Source organism: Ambystoma mexicanum, chromosome 1p, assembly GCF_040938575.1.
Source record: "Ambystoma mexicanum isolate Mex_15411 chromosome 1p, UKY_AmexF1_1, whole genome shotgun sequence".
In the NCBI taxonomy this organism is placed as follows: Eukaryota; Metazoa; Chordata; class Amphibia; order Caudata; family Ambystomatidae; genus Ambystoma; species Ambystoma mexicanum.
The window spans coordinates 247,612,994-247,629,081 of record NC_090921.1 but is presented as its reverse complement, the minus strand read 5'-3'; the positions used below and the strand labels follow the sequence as shown (position 1 = coordinate 247,629,081).

The 16,088-nt window shown below is 44.7% G+C and overlaps 1 protein-coding gene across 1 annotated transcript in view; it reads right to left on the bottom strand.

The window, feature by feature from the left end:
* LOC138473089 (vomeronasal type-2 receptor 26-like) overlaps positions 1-14,681 on the bottom strand; it is a 67,718-nt gene extending 53,037 nt beyond the window's left edge. The window contains exon 1 of the mRNA XM_069611623.1: positions 14,430-14,681. Within this exon, the coding sequence (XP_069467724.1) occupies positions 14,430-14,681 (252 nt within the window). The remainder of the gene's footprint in view (positions 1-14,429) is intronic.
* Positions 14,682-16,088: the final 1,407 nt, after the last annotated feature.

Here is a 16,088-nt window from a genome sequence, read left to right as displayed (position 1 = left end):
GGTTGGGTTCTCAGTGAAACAGAAAATAATAAAGGAAAGATGTGTTGCTCAAATTTACAAGTAACATTCTTAAAACTAAATTGGGGACGACAGAAGAGCTGCCATTTCAGAAACTGAAAATAAGCCTTTTGGTAGACCCTCATTTTACCATCAACCTGTCTTCCCTAAGATTCCTTTGTGGAGACCAATGTGTAAAATGTACTGGGTGTATTCCCATCATAAATGCAGTCCGAAGACAAGATACATCTAGTATTCTATTTCTACATAAGTCAAACCCTGCTGAGTGCACCATATTTGATAGGCATGTTGGCAATTAAAAACTTGTGAGTGAGGATTTAGAGGATTCTCTGGCTATGATATGATATATGATATTTTAGCTGTATCGCGCTCATACACAAGTGTTTCCGAGCGCGACAAGGCAAGGGAGGGGAACAAGGGAAGACAAAACAACGATCTTACTAGGCCCAGTGACACTGAGTACGCGCAAGTGCAGGGTGGAGCGTAGGGGGGGGGAAAGTGCAAGGGAGATGGGAAAAGTGGAAAGGGCTGAGCAAGGGGTACAACAATACAAAAGGTAGTGCAGCCAGCAAGGTGGCAGGTGCAGGTGGTAGGCGGGTTCTCAGTAAATGTTTGGTCCCTTACAATCAATGTGCTCCTTTAATTTAAAACTGTATATTTGACTTTTCAAGTCAAAGTTGAACAACTATTCTATTTGAAGAACAATAAATTGCCCAACATGCATATACACATCACATATTCCTTACATAGCACAAGCAGGATTGTGAAACTCAAAATGTGAACCGTACTGGTATTAGTGTAAGCGCATCCGGTACATTAATTAGTTAACAGTTAAATAATCAATGGAATTATATCAATATGCAATTTCTTAACTCTCATATATACATAGTTTTCAACTGGACTATATGCTGCATCGGCATAATAGATTTCCTGAAATTCAGTTATGTGTTTGTTTTGGTGTGCCACCCCAAGATTTCCTTTGGCCTCATCAGGCCACCCCTATAAAACATTTCTGGGGGCGCCACTGGTAAAGAGGGCAAGTGATTAACGCTGCATGCAGCCTGACTCACTCAGCCAACACCCCCGCCCTTCTTATGGGGGGTCACCAAAGAGCACTGCCATTCAGCCCCATTGCAGAAGGGTCTCCGCATGTGGTGAAGCTGCAGGAGCACCGGGGATCTTCCAGCATGACCCTAACCAACCACCACAGGACTCCTGTCTGGGGAATAAAAGAGGACAGCCTGCCACCCACCACAAGTAATGCCTGCCTGGAGGAGCCTCATTGCTGCCGGCCCACTACCATCCATGCCAGCCACCTGGCTGCTTGCTGGCCAACCATCATGCGAGCCCTGACCCAACTGCTGCACTCCACCGAGAGTGTGCTCATGCGAAGGGGCATATCTGGAGGTGAATGACACTCTGACACCCCAACGGCCACGCAAACACCCAAGACGACCACAAGATACGAAGTCTGCGGGAGGGAGCGACAGAGAATGATGGGTACTGGAAACTGCTGTCCTGCACCTCTTTTGGTGCTTAAAGTGGACCCTGTGAGAGTACCTGACCAATGCCCGTAGCTGCCCCTTCACATAGACACCCCAGCCTGCGGAAGCCCAGATGTGGCACCGTACGCTGCCTGCTGCTGCTCTGACCTGGATAAGCCTGAACGTGGCTAACGGACCACTCCTTGCCACCATTGTATGAACTACAGCCGACGTGGCCCCCGGTGACCCCAGGTGCGGCTTTTTCCCGGCTTGCCCCAAATGCAAGGACTAATAAAAGTGTAACCACAGATCTGATAGTAATGTGTATGTATTTAGAGTTCATACAAATATTTGCCATGCACGCACACAACCTTTCATCGAGGGTTGCATCTTGTTGTTGTTTGAACATCTACCATTGGCATGGGATGTTGTGACTTAAGCCCCTCCTGCGCTTGTGCCAAGGTCACGTGGGTGGTGACACGTGGTACACGTGTCACAAGTTAATAAGAGGCATGCATGGCTGCCCGTGCACCATTGAATGCAGACTAATGAGTCCTTGTGTTGTGTGTGGGCTCTGGGGTTTCATTCCAGGCTCCTTCCTCCTCCCGGAATCTGTGACAATATAACATTATGCTCCTCTCCCAAATGGGTACTAGCTCATTGCTCCTCTTCCTCGTCCTATGCCTAGATTATTGAGGATCTAGCAAACCTCCAGACTTTGATTAAAAACAAAAAGAATTCTCATGATGCTGTTAGGCATTTTTGAATGCGTATTAAAATCAAACATCAAATTTTCTGGAACTAGGTTCCCGAAGAATGAAAGACCAAAAGGTACTCTCATTAATATCCATATTGGGAGAAAAGAAGGGGAGGGTTTAAACACTTGAGGTATGGTTTGACGCATACCAAGGCACCCAAATCCACTAATCTGACGGTTTAAGGATTGCAATTTAAACAAAGAGCTGAATTGATAGTCACTTTAGGGGGACCTTAGACAGCGGCAAAATGGTTCTACTTGTTTTCCTCTAAAGACGAGGGTGATATCTCAAAGGGGAAGAAGAGTGTCAAAATATGTTAACGTTCAATTTTAATCTTGGATTGACATCACAGCTATATTACAGAAGTCATGCCATCACAAGGGGATGTTATGCAGAGTTTCCGTTGGCCTATAACTGCAGAAGTTATGGCAGCCCAGCTAGGCATTTAAGAATACAACCATTTTAAGTTTTATCTGAATTCAAGCCTTTTTATTCACAACTTTGACAGTGACAGCTCAGGTCATTTTACGGGCTGGCGTGTATTTCCTTAAATTGGTTGCAAATGTTGATAGAAAAACCAAGGTAAAAATAAGGACGTATTAAAGGTTAGGCATCCAGAGAAGGGCTGTGTCCAAAGGAAGAAACACGGTCACCTTGGAGAGTGGATGGGCCATGAAGGCGGAGGCTGCCATTTCTCCTTGAAATTTTAGACCCTGTGTTAGTGGCAACAGACCTTGCCGTCGAGGTCGGAGCTTCTGAGACATCTGAATAGGAAGAAATAGCCTTCCGAGGATGATATTGCATGTGGTTCTGAGAAAATCCATTTGATTTATTTATTGTTGTTTTTGGTTCATAAGAACCTCTACAACAGTAAAACATTTACATTAATCATCACAAATATACTTCAATTTTCCAGTGATCTACTTACATTATTCATTTACAAGGTCTCTGCGTCAAGACAACTACTGGTAATAAAATTACTTTCATTCTCGCTGTGTTGTCAATCGCATAACAGTTTTCTACAGTTGAACTCGCTTACCATATTTACATCAACTAGCTCCTTAGATGTTAGACTTTCATTGTATTCAGATAGGACCTCTTCTGATGGACTAGTCAACCATGACTGGTCAGGAGTCTCTGTACATGCTGTGTTATTAGCAGAACTATTTCAAGTGAATGAGCCAATTGTCCGGATGGGGATGGACATGTATACCATCTGAGCGTAGAAGCACCAGAAATAGGTTTAATAGGCTGGTAAAGAATTGAGGTGTGGTCTTTAGATCAAATGACAGAACCTAAAATTGATCATAAGGCCCTGCTACCATGAACCACAGAAGCCTTTGCTTGGCTTGTAGGATCGGGATATGGAAGTAGGCATCTTGCAGGTCTAAACAGACCCTGAACTCTCCAGTCTTCTTGAATAATTGCCTTTGATCTTCAATTGAAGACAACACTTCTGTGACTCTACTGCTACATATATGTGAGAAGCCCCTCCTCTTATCCCAGCTACCCGATAAAACCTTGGGCACGCGCGCTTCTGCGCTCCTGGCTGAGTGCTTTGGCGAGTGCTGTTTTGCCCGGATACTCTGTTGGACTATCACCGCAATCTTCTTGAATAATTGCCTTTGATCTCCAATTGAAGACAACGCTTCTGTGACTCTACTGCTACATCATCCAGTACGCTAACTGATTGAATACAAACCATTATTTTTGACTTTAAAGCATTGCCTAACGCTAAAACACAGTTTTTGATTACTTGCAGTGAGAAGTCCCTCCTCTTTTCCCAGCACCCGATAAAATCTTGGCCAAGTGCTTCTGCTCTCGCGCTTCTGGGTGAGTGCTTTGCTGAGTGCTGTTCTGCTGTTCAGATGAGCAACTGACAGCATTCGCTGGCACTCGTCCTTGGACATACCCTAACAATCTCTTGATTTACTGCTTCATACTATTATTCATATTATTATCCCTTAGACATCGGGTAAGGTATAATGTCCACCTACAGGTTGAAAACAGCCATGCCCATGAATGTGACAAATCTCATTGAAGCAGCGCATGCTAAAGCTGACAGAGGAGAGGAACGCCTCAACCACCGCCATAAGACACCTAAGATTGCACGTTCCAAGTCAATGAGAACGGGCATTAGAAACATGTGGCCCATGACAAATAAAGATCAAAATCAACTAACAGCAATGGCGTTGACAGCTGCAGACAACAATGGCACTATCAATGCCCAGTAAAGAGAGCCACAACGGCCATAGATTCAGACTCTCACACCTGTTACCATCAGCACTGAAAACGCACAGCCAATACAAGTTGCAGATAAGGAACTATTGATGTGTCGGACACAGAACTAAAGCGGTTTGCATCAACCTGACTGATCAAGTGATGACTGCATCATTAACAAAGGCGGACGCTATGATTCACGTGGAATATTCCACAAACATCACAAAACTATATCCAGAGACAGTAAAAAATACTGGGAATCCACTAGCAATTGAAAACCAAAACAAAACATCAAAATCATTCACTGATAGCAATTAATCATCTGAAAAAGATACATTAAACACAGTAATGGAAACACAATTTGTGCCAAACAGCAATAGAGAATTCAATCCATACCAATCCCCGATAATGCACCCTACATCCCCCAACCAGGCATTAAATCCAACTGCTTCATCTGCCATGTGATTCATAAGACCTACCCCTAGACCATCTTTTGGCTTAAAGCATCTTCCCATACCTGCCTATGAGATCACACTGGCAGCTATGAACAATGGGGTATTCTCTATTACAAAACTATACAAGCACTCTAATTCCATCAATCACGATCATCCCAATATGCTCAATCCCTCAGAAGCGGTCATCTCCACTGCACTCATAGAAAATGTTTAAGAAGAAATAGAATGTAAGGATGAAGCAATCACCTCTGGGATTGTAATATCATCTAATGAACATATTGAACATCAAAACTCTATATTCATAATATGCCTAAACCTAAAAAGTAAATGAAAAGCCACACGAAATAAAGTGAGCATCGATCAAAACAAAAATGAAAAGAAAACTAAATATGTAACAGCAAAAAAAAATCTAGTGTTAAGGGAGAAAAAGAATTCATCAACGGATTGACTACTCCTCCCCCTCCCAAGACCACTAACATATCCATCCAACCACCTAAACCAATAGCAAATTCAGGAGAAGAAACAAATGGGGTAACCAAATCACCTACGAATAAAGAGGCACAACCAACTAATGATACCTTGCGGTCAAAAGACGATGAGACAAATGACATGCTGAACTACTCGAGGTTCTCCATCAGTTCACTCCCTGAAATGAACAAAAATGATACGTCCAAACAGGATATATCCATCGCCATAATGAAAGCTTGATCAAGAGATCACAGCTGAAATAATTTCACTTATCTAACACTAGAACAGAGACAATAACTGCTCTACAAAAACTCTAAAACGGAGAAAGACAAAGCCCAGTAAAACATTCACTATGATAGAAACAAACATACTAGAGAACATAAGAATGATCATGATAACAACAAACATTTTGACATGCCTGATCGCCAACAAACCCAAAATATTACAGACCTCAAGATCCTTACCCCAAACGAACTACACTACTGGCGTTGTTTGGAATTAATTCTAACCTCAAAGAAATTCGAACTCAGGACATCGAAGCTTTGTTTGTTTGTTTGTTTATTATATTTTTATAGCGCACCTGACCCAGGGGTACCTGAGCACTTTAGAAAAATAGTTACATAATGGTTACATGTACATGGTAAACAGGTTGGCAGGGGAAAGTAAAACAGCATACAAAACATAACATTAACAATTTGACTGAGATACTATGAGCATGCAGGTAAGATGCAAGCATGATTGTAACTACATACAGCCGGTTACCAGTATCAGCAAACCAGATTGTCAGGTGTAAGTTGGCAGTTAAGATAGTTTTTGCTGAGAATCCAGGCGATAACTCTACTCCTGAAATTGTCAAAGGATTGTAGGGTTCTGATGTTAGGTGGGAGGGAGTTCCATAATTGGGAGGCCAATACTGGAAAGCTGGATCCGCCGGTTCTTTTGAGGTTATATCTTGGGACCATAAGACAAGCAGTTTCAGTGGATATGGTGATATGGGTAGATGGTCTCTGGGTGAATTTTTCCGGTAAGGTAAGGGGGGACTGTGTTGTGCAACGCTTTGTAGGGGAGACATAATATTTTGAGTTCAATCTTATCGTTTATGGAAAGCCATTTATGTTGTTTTCTTATTGCAGAAATGTGTTCAATTCTAGGTATATTGAGGGCAGCTCTGAGTGCATTATTCTGCAGAGTTTGAAGTTTTTTGATTACAGCTTTGTTCGCGCCTAAATATAGCCTGTTGCAATAGTCGAGTTTAGATCCTATAAGAGCTCAGGATAGTGTGAGGCAGCTTTCTGCAGAGAGCATGGGTCTCCATGCTCTTATCAGTTTGCCTGTGTAGGCAGTAGCTGAAGTGGTCATATTTATTTGTGTGTTGAGATTGGATGTGACATCGAAGTAGAAGCCAAGTGTTTTTACTGCTTTAGCGATGGAGATGTTATTCCCATCTATGTTAAATATGTTATAGTTGGGGCTTAATTTGTTTAGATTGGCAGTGGAGCCCACTAGTAAGAGTTCGGTTTTATCATCATTCAGGCATAGGCCATGAACTGCCATCCATGCCTGAATGATGGTGTAGATTTCATTTACATGGCATACGTCAGTGTCGTACTTGCTTATGAGAAGTAGGAGTATCTGGGTGTCATCTGCTTAGTTGGTGTAGGTGACACCCAGACGATCCAGAACATCGAATAGTGGCTTTGTAAAAATGTTATACAAAGTGGGCGAAACGCAGGAACCTTGGGGTACTCTGCAGGTTATGGGGTCAGCCGCTGCGATGGGTGAGAAGACTCGTATGGTTCTGTTGTTAAGGAACGATTGAATCCACGTAATAGCGGATTTAGAGAAATGAGTGGCAGATGCCAGGCGATCACAGAGTACCTTGTGATCAACCAAGTCAAACGCTTCTTATCGATCCAGTAGGAACAAGACAGCGAGTTTACCTTTATCCTTAAGGTCATCAGTTTGGATTTTTAAATCAACAAAAACCGTTTCAGTCCCATGTTGAGGTCTGAGACCAGATTGCCGAGATCCCAAGAGTTTGTTAGTCTCGAGGTAGTCCTGAATTTGGATGTGTGCACACCAGATTTTTTCCTTCAGGCAAGTGTCCTTAGGTAGGATCGGTGTCTCCATTTCTCATAGAATGGTGAAGAATTCTTTAGTGCTAGAACCTGCTTGCTTTATCCTCTAGGTGTCGCGTTTAGTACGGATAATCTCTGATTTGTAGTTAGCAGAGATGGCAATTAGGTTAGTTTTGTTCTCTGGTGAGGATGTAAGTTTCCAGAGAGTTTCGAGTTTTCTTTTTTCCAGGCGGAGCTCTTTTAGCTCAAGGGTGAACCATGAGTTCACATGGGCTTTTGGTTTCCCTTTGCACAGTTTGAGTGGAGCTACTGAGTCTACAGCTTTGAGCATGGAGGAATTATAGGTGTCTACAGGGACGGGGGGTCATTAGTGTTAGGTAGTGCATTGAGGGTTGGGATAAGTAGGGGCATAATTGCCTCTGCTGTTATGTTGTATTTATTTCTGGTAGGTCATGGCGGTACAATAGGACATGTTATGTTGTAAATGGTGTCCCTGTTGAGCTTGAATGTGATGAAATAGTGGTCAGTCCAACTTTGTAGTATGATGTCATTTACTGAGCTGATGCAGTTTAAATCAACTACCCAGTCGAGGGTCCTTCCTTTCTCATGGGTAGGTTGGGTAATTTTTTGGGTGAATCCGTGTTTAACCACGGTATTGGCTAGTGTGGTTGCGGAGAGGTTGTTAGGGTGATTGTATCCTAGGTTGAGGGCACCTAAGATGAGGGCTTGCGAGGTGGGTTTTATATTGTCAGAGAGTAGGGCCATTAGATCCTCATCGGAGGTGCCTAGCGGCCCGGGAGGTCTGTAGATTAAGTGGATAGTGGTGGTGCTTTTATGTGAGGTCTGGAGTTTGGCTGAAAGGATTTCGCTTGAGGAGAGTGGTGGTGAGGGAGTTAATCTCAGGTCGAGTGTGTTTCTGAAGATGAAGGCAATGTCTCCTCCTCTGTTTGTAGGTCTGTCAGCTCTGATAATGGAGTAGATTTCTGGGATAGCTAGTGACGATGAAGGGCCTGCTGCTGCGTGCAACCAGGATTCTGTTACTGCAAGGAGATCCAAGTTATTGGATAGTATGGGGCCGGCTACATCGGTCGCGTGGGCCACTAGAGACCTTGCATTTATTAAGGCTCCTTTGAGTGGTTGTGTAGGATTGATGGGCACGGGGTTGTCAGCTTTGGCTTGTTTTGGAGATTTCTGTAAACTATGGTGGGCATGGTTAGTGTTCGGGAGATCTTTAGGACTATGGAGTTTAGGGTGGGCGGGTTGATAGTGGGAAAAAAGCATGGTACAGAGTCTTCAATTTCTAAGCTTCAAGCTGGGGCAGATGGATGGCAGGAATGGCGATCGGTTCGTAGTGCTCATAGTAAAGCTCCTAATCCTCCTGATAGAGGCGTGGTTGGGTGTCAGTACTTTATTGAGTATTGTCGTTTCTATGTGTAGTTTAGGTAAGAAGGTAGTAGGTTTTATATTAGCGTCTAGTGTGAACGTGTTTAGTGCAGGTAGGAATGAGGTGGCCTTGATTCTATGCTCCATAACTTTAGTGGGGAACATATTGATATTCAACTGAAGTTCTATCAGAGTGCACTAGTGGGCGAATATGATGCAAAGGGAGAGGATTAGGGGTTTGGAGGAAGTGATATGCATAGTGCTCAATGAACACAGAGGTCTTGATACAGGCCCAATAAGGTGGGAGCTTATCTAGGCTAGAGTTAGCATGGACTGGACTTGCATGAGTACAGTAGTTGGCGCATTAAAAAAAATGGGTTGGTATAAGAGTGTGATCACTTAAGCTGAGACATTCACTAAATAGGCTAATACAAAGTAAATTTGCTCGGTTAGAGCAATCAGTACATAGGCTAGTCTAGCATAAATTCACAGATTGAAACAGTAACAGTAAAGATAGGTTAAATTACAGGTTAAGTCAGTAGCAGTAAAAGAGGCTAGTTCATCATATGGAGACTAGAGCTGATATGCCTGAACTAGTCTGAGATATGTTCACTTGAGCTAGACATTCGGTACCTAGGGCACCTCGGGAAGCTGTATACATAACAAAGAATAAAAGGATGGACACAGCAACCCTGTCAATGCTGTCACTAATCGTGAAGCAAATAATATGGAAAGCAAAGGAAAAGCTATCAAATCAAGGATTCAACGTTTCAGTCATAAAAGAACGTGAAAGTGAGACCGAAGCCCACAGGAGTAAACGTACACATGAAAACACCTACTTGTTACATCCCCAAGATCCCAAAGCTTTCCTTGTCAAATGTCGAGGATCCACTGGACGATTAGAAAGGGAAGCCCACTTTGAAGGAGAAACAAAATGGTCATGGTTGAAACAAGCATTTAAAGAAACTACTAATCGCCAGAAGGAATAATGTTTAATCGCATCTGAGCCTCAAGCATTACGAACAGCCATATGGAACACTCATGGATTTACACACCTCATGTAACCCAGTAAAACTCACCAACTAGATATATAGAACCTAATATTACTGCAGGAAACCTGGATAACCATGCAACCAACATTACCGAGCTATGAAATATACTGTATCCCTGCTATAAAACAAGCTAAAGGAAGGCCTATGGCAGGACTTCTTGCAGCAGTAAAAATAAACACAATGTGAAAACGAACTCCATGGCTTTCCCCTCACCCATGCATACAGCTACTCAAATTAGAATGTAACAATAAATTACATCCTTTGACTATATGCACGGCCATCATCAACATCTACTTGAATCCTGCCCTTCTAACTGATGATGAATTATTCGGTTAAATAACCACTTGTCTTGATATGATTGCAAGAGAATCACTAATACAAACAACAATAATTGCAGGCGACTTTAATGTACAAATGCTATCCCAAACTACCAAATCGATCGCTTTGAAAGCCTAGAGATGGATGCACCTTATGGCTGATGGAAATATGATTCTGCTTAATGGAAATATATAGAGTGACATTCCCCCATTCTCAGCATGGAAAAGAAATCAATTGCAAGCTATATTGGATTAAGTATATATGTCAAATAACTCCATAAACTTCGTAAAAAGATTTTCAGTCATTAAAACGGAAGAAAGTGACCATAACATCCTAGAAATAATATTCATGCCCACTCCCCAGGCCCTGAGACAGTACTACAAATATGCCCTAACAAATATGCCCTAACTGAGGGGCAGGAATCGAATCAAATGGACTGTCCCCAAACTAGAAAACCTATTGAGCAGATTGCATTCTGTGACACCGTCTAAAGACGTCTTAAAAAACTTGCAAGATCTATTTACTGATAGCTTATCCTTTTTTTTCCATAAACCCTCCCCCATCCATCGACCGATATTCTCTGCAACACATACATATGATCCGGTCATTAAGAATAGAAAGTCAAAGAAAAGACAACATTTAAAGAACATAAAAGCTGCCACGATTGAAGAGTACAGAAAAAAGGCTAGTAATATATGCACAAAATATAAAACTTTATAACTCAAAGGGAAAATGAAGAAATGATTCAATTCTAACAACGAAATCTAGTGCTCAAGTATGGAGCCTACTAAAAGAAGGGGCTAAAACAGCAACATCATCACACTTATTGAACACCATAAATGAGTCGGAATGGGTATCCCACTATACTGCTCTCTTCGCTGATGATAGCGTATCTCTTTCCATTCCATCTCTGAGCAAAAACCATGTAAATAGACTCTATTGACATCACAGACATTTGACTGCAAATGAAAAAATTAAGCACAACAAGAGCTCCGGACGCAGACAGCATATTAAATGTGACCATCAAAGCCCACCCAGAATTATGGTCTGAAATCCTGCTTGCAATCTATCGAAATATAGACAGAATGGGTATCATACCAACATCGTGGAAACAAGCCATACTTTTTTTAAAAAACATTTTTATTTGTATTTTCAACACAAAACCTTACAACAACCATATAAACAACAACCCACACAACACATTTCTACTGGCACTTACATGTTGGAGTTTTATTATGTCTTATCTGCTCAATTCACGGCAGGGACCCATTTCCTCCATCAGTGATGCTCCCATGCGTTGTTGTGCAATCCACCTGGGTGTGAGTGGGCCGGTCTCCTCTCAATTCTCGGCCCGGCCACCTAACTCGCTCATGCTGCCTCTCTCATTGCTTCCGAACAGTTCCTGGACGAGAGCGTTCCAAGCTAATATCTTAGCTCCACTATTGCCTTCTCCCCTCTGCGTCGCCCTTGTCCACACTGATGTTTTAGGCCATTGCCCATTTATTCAGGTCTGCCCACCACCCCTCCATCGAGGGTCTCGTGCCTGTATTCCACGCCATTGCTATGCAGCGTTTTGCCAGAATTGTCATCAGGTCTTTCATTTTCACCAAGTGTGTTCTTTGTTTACCTCCTCTCGGGAACAGGCCCAGCAGATAGGAGGCCACAGACCACGCCTCCATCTGGATACCTCCCTTGAGCGCTCTTTCCCTGATAGTGTCCCAAAAGTTTGTTATTCTCGGGCATGACCAGAACATATGCACCATATCTTCCAGCTCCTCTGCACAGCGTGGGCAGGTATGCTCTGTGTATGAGAAAGAGCTGTATCTGTCTAAACCTTGCGTTCCTGGTCACTTTCTTTGGATATGAGAGGGCCCTGTGCCATTCCTCATCTGTGAAGAGTTTTGAAGTTCTTCCTCCATTTCACTCATGCTCTTAATTCTTTCCTGTTGTTGGCTCCTAGTAGTTGTTCGTAGAGCCTGGACACTGTGTGTCCCCCGTCAGGACGTCGTACCATGAGTTCAATGCCTCCTCTGTATCATCATCCTCCGGCAGGGTATCCCCCCTTTTTCTTATCATCCGGACCATATTATTATACACTATGAATTGGCCCTTGTGTATGCCCTGTTCTTCCACCAGGGTCTGGAAGTCTACCCAATGTCCATTTTTCCACAGGTCTCCTATTTGGGCTACCCCCTTGTCCTCCCACTGTGTTCAGAATGTTGCCAAGTTTGTGATGCGAACATCAACAAGTCCCGCTAGAGGAATTTGCTTTGAGCAGGGGTCTCTAATATCATGGAGTTTACATGCTCTTTTCCATAGGGCCCGGCCAACTTAACCATATTGGGGAGAGCCTTGGCCATGGCTGTGTCCATCCATAGGAGCTCTCTCAGGTAGTATCGCTGCAATGACGATCAGAATAGTATAGAGTCTATGGATATGTCCTCGCCCAGCCAATGCACTACGAACTGGAGTTGAGCTGCCAAGTAATACCGCTCAAAGTCTGGGAGCCTGATTACCCCCCATTCGTAATCTCTTTGTAGTGTGGTCAGTGCTACCCTGTTTGTTTAATTTTTTAAAGAACGTCCCAGGGATGTTGTAAGGAATTTTAGCGAAGTAATACAGAAGGCGGGGTAGGACTGTCATCTTCAACATGGTCGCCGTCCCTCTTATCCCGATTGATATTTGGTGTACCCCGCCCTCTATCACAATTCCTGTGTCCTTGTACTCCGCCCTTAGGAAGGCTGCAAATTGTTCCAGGGCCAAGATATACAACATCAGGGACAGCAGGCATCCCTGCTTCGTCCCCCGTGCTATGCTCCACTCCCCCAAAACATGTCTGCCCGTCTTCACCCTCGCCTTTGGATCCTTGTATAGAAGCTTAATCCAACGTAGGAACCCTTAAGCCTATCCCAAAGTGGCGAGCACTCCCATAAGCCAGTCCCAGTTCACTGAGTCGAATGCCTTTACGGCATCCAACGATGCCAATGCGCTTCCCCCCCTGCCTGATTCGTGTTGTCTATGACGTAGTGGAGTCTGCAGAGATTCCACATTGTATTCCTTGACGGTACATACCCTATTTGGGCTGGATGCACGAGCGTGGGTGTAAACCTTTGAGCTGGTTGGCCAGTGCCGCTGTAAGGATCTTGGAATCCTGATTTATACAGGAGATTGGTCTGTAGGACCCACACTCCAGAGGCGATTTCCCTGGTTTTAGTATCGGTACTATTACCGATTCAGACATGCTACTCGGTAGTCTACCTCTCTCATATGCTTCCCACAGTGTCCCCAACAGTCTCGGGGTCAGGGTATCCTTGTATTTCTTGTAGAATTCACCTGGTAACCCATCAGGCCCAGGGATTTTCTGGTCGGGAGCTGGGCTATGATCGCCAACAGCTCCTCTAATGTTAGGGGCGCATCTAACATCCGGACCTGTTCCTCCGTTAGTCAGGGAAGTGCGATTTCCACCATGGCATCAGCTAAATCTCCGTCTTCAGCATCCTGGACCCGGGAATATAGTTTCTCATCGAATCTCGAGAAAACTGTCTTAATGCCTTCCTGGGTCCTAATCACCTCTCCCCGTTCGTCTTTAATTGCGTTTATTGGCTCTCGCTTGCTCTCAGGCCAGGAGGCTACTGGGCTTGTCCCCTTCCGCATGCAGCCTCTGTATATATTTCCCGTAATCCAGCTTCCTCAGCCTCTCCCAGATTGCCACCCCCTTCTGCCTCATGGTAGTGAAATATCCCGATTCTGTTCCCATCTCACCCGCTCATGCTTCCGCCCTTTCAATTTCTCTTTCTACTCCCTCTAGTTCAGCCAACATCTTCCCCTTGAGACCTCCCGTCTTTCCTATTGCTGCTCCTCTAACCACCACCTTGAGTGCCTCCCAGAACATTCCGGTGCTATCCACACTCCCTACGTTATGTTCGAAATAGTCATCTATCGTGCTCTGGATGTGCTCCTGGAACTCCCCATCCAACAATGCCTCCGCCCTCAATCTCCATGTGGGTATGGGGGCTCTCCTGTATATATGTGCCCATGCCGCCCTTAGCGGTGCATGATCGCATAGTGTTCGTGCATGAATGTGTGCCCCGGTAAATTCTCCCAGTGTCTCCTTGCCTGTGAACAAATTATCTATTCGGGTGAATGTCCCGTGTGGGGCGCTATAGTGAGTGTTTGCCCTACTGTCCCCATGTACCTTCCTACAGACGTCCTTCAACTCGAGCTGCTCCAATATTTTCCATAGCTCTCTGGCCGGCGGCACTGGTTTCTTATCCTTAGTGTCCGACCTATCCATCCGGGGGTCCAGCGTACAATTGAAGTCACCAGCCCAGATGACTGACACGTCCCTGTACATGGCTAGTCGGGGCATGAGTGTCCTGGAGAATTCTGTTGCATCGTGGTTGGGGGCATACGTATTCAGCAGGCACACCTCCTGATTTTCCAGCATATCCTGTATGATCAAGACTATGCCCTCCTCATCTCTTTCTTGTTTTATGAGCTGGAACGGGATCCCCGGGACAATCCATGTCAACACTTCCTTGCGTAGTTCAAGTATGTTGAACTGTATACTTGGTCTCCCCACTTCTTGGCTAGCTTTGCTTGTTTTTCCACCATCAGGTGCGTCTCCTGTAGCATTGCTATGTGGGACTTTACCTTATTTAACCAGGCGTAGATCCTCAGTCTCTTGACGTACGCATTTAATCCCGGACATTCCATGTGGCTACATTTTATACATGCTGGCCCATGTATTTGCTGTATCCATTGGCCCCTCTCATTCCAATGGGCTCACGAGCTGTTGTTCATGTAATGTCCAGTGCTACTGGGCCTGCCCCTATCTTCCCCAACCCATTGGGATGGGGATGGTCCTTCCTCTCCCTGGTGGCCTCCTCTCGTTTCTGTTCTGTGCGGGCCCTCGTGCCCGGTCTATCTCTCTGGTTCTCTTTATATGGACATAGCTCTGTCCGCTCTTTCTCTGCTCCTCTGCCGTGTTCTGGTCGTTTCATTCTTCTTCCTCCTCTAGTGCCTTTTCCTAATCTAACTAACCATTCAACTCCTACAACTATAAACAAACGCCCAGCCTCCCCCTCCCTGCTCAGGCTCCACCACTTTCGAGGTGCTCCTCTCCCTCCCATGGGTGCACTCGTTGTGGCGTGGTGCCTTAAAACTGGCATCATAAGTTCTATTCTTCTGCGGGATCGCTTGTCTGGGACTTGGCGGCCTGCTTCAGGGCCTGTGGGCCCCCGCTTCTAACTAACTGCTGGTTCAATTCTCTGTTCCGTTACACATTTATCCGGTGCGCTTCTTCTTGGGTCATCGGGGGGGTTCCTGTTGTCTCGCTCATCTCTCAGTTGCGGGATCCCTTGCTAGTCCATCCATTCTTGGGCCTCTGTCGTAGTCTCGAAGAAGTATGTCCTACCGTTATGTAGGACTTTCAATTTGGCCGGGTATAACAGCATGAATCGTACCTTGGCCGCCCTGAGGTGCTCCTTTGTTGGCCAAAATTGTGCTATGCGCTTTTGCACTTGCGCCGTACAGCCCGGGTACATAGTTATTCTGGCTGCATTTCTTGTTATGACCCCATCCTCTCTCGAAAATGCCAAGGTCTTTTCTCTGTCCTTAAAGTTCATGATCTTTGCTATCATGGGTCTTGGGGGCGTCTCTGGCCGAGGCTTCCTGGTTAGAGCCCTATGCGCTCTCTCTACTACGAAACCCTGGGACAGGTTCCCCGCTCCTCCCTCTTAAATCCGTAGGTTCTCTATACATCCTGTAGGGTCCCTGCCTTCTTCTCCCTCCGGCAGCCCCACTATGCACACTTTATTACGCCTGGCCCTTCCTTCTGCATCTTCTGCCCTCT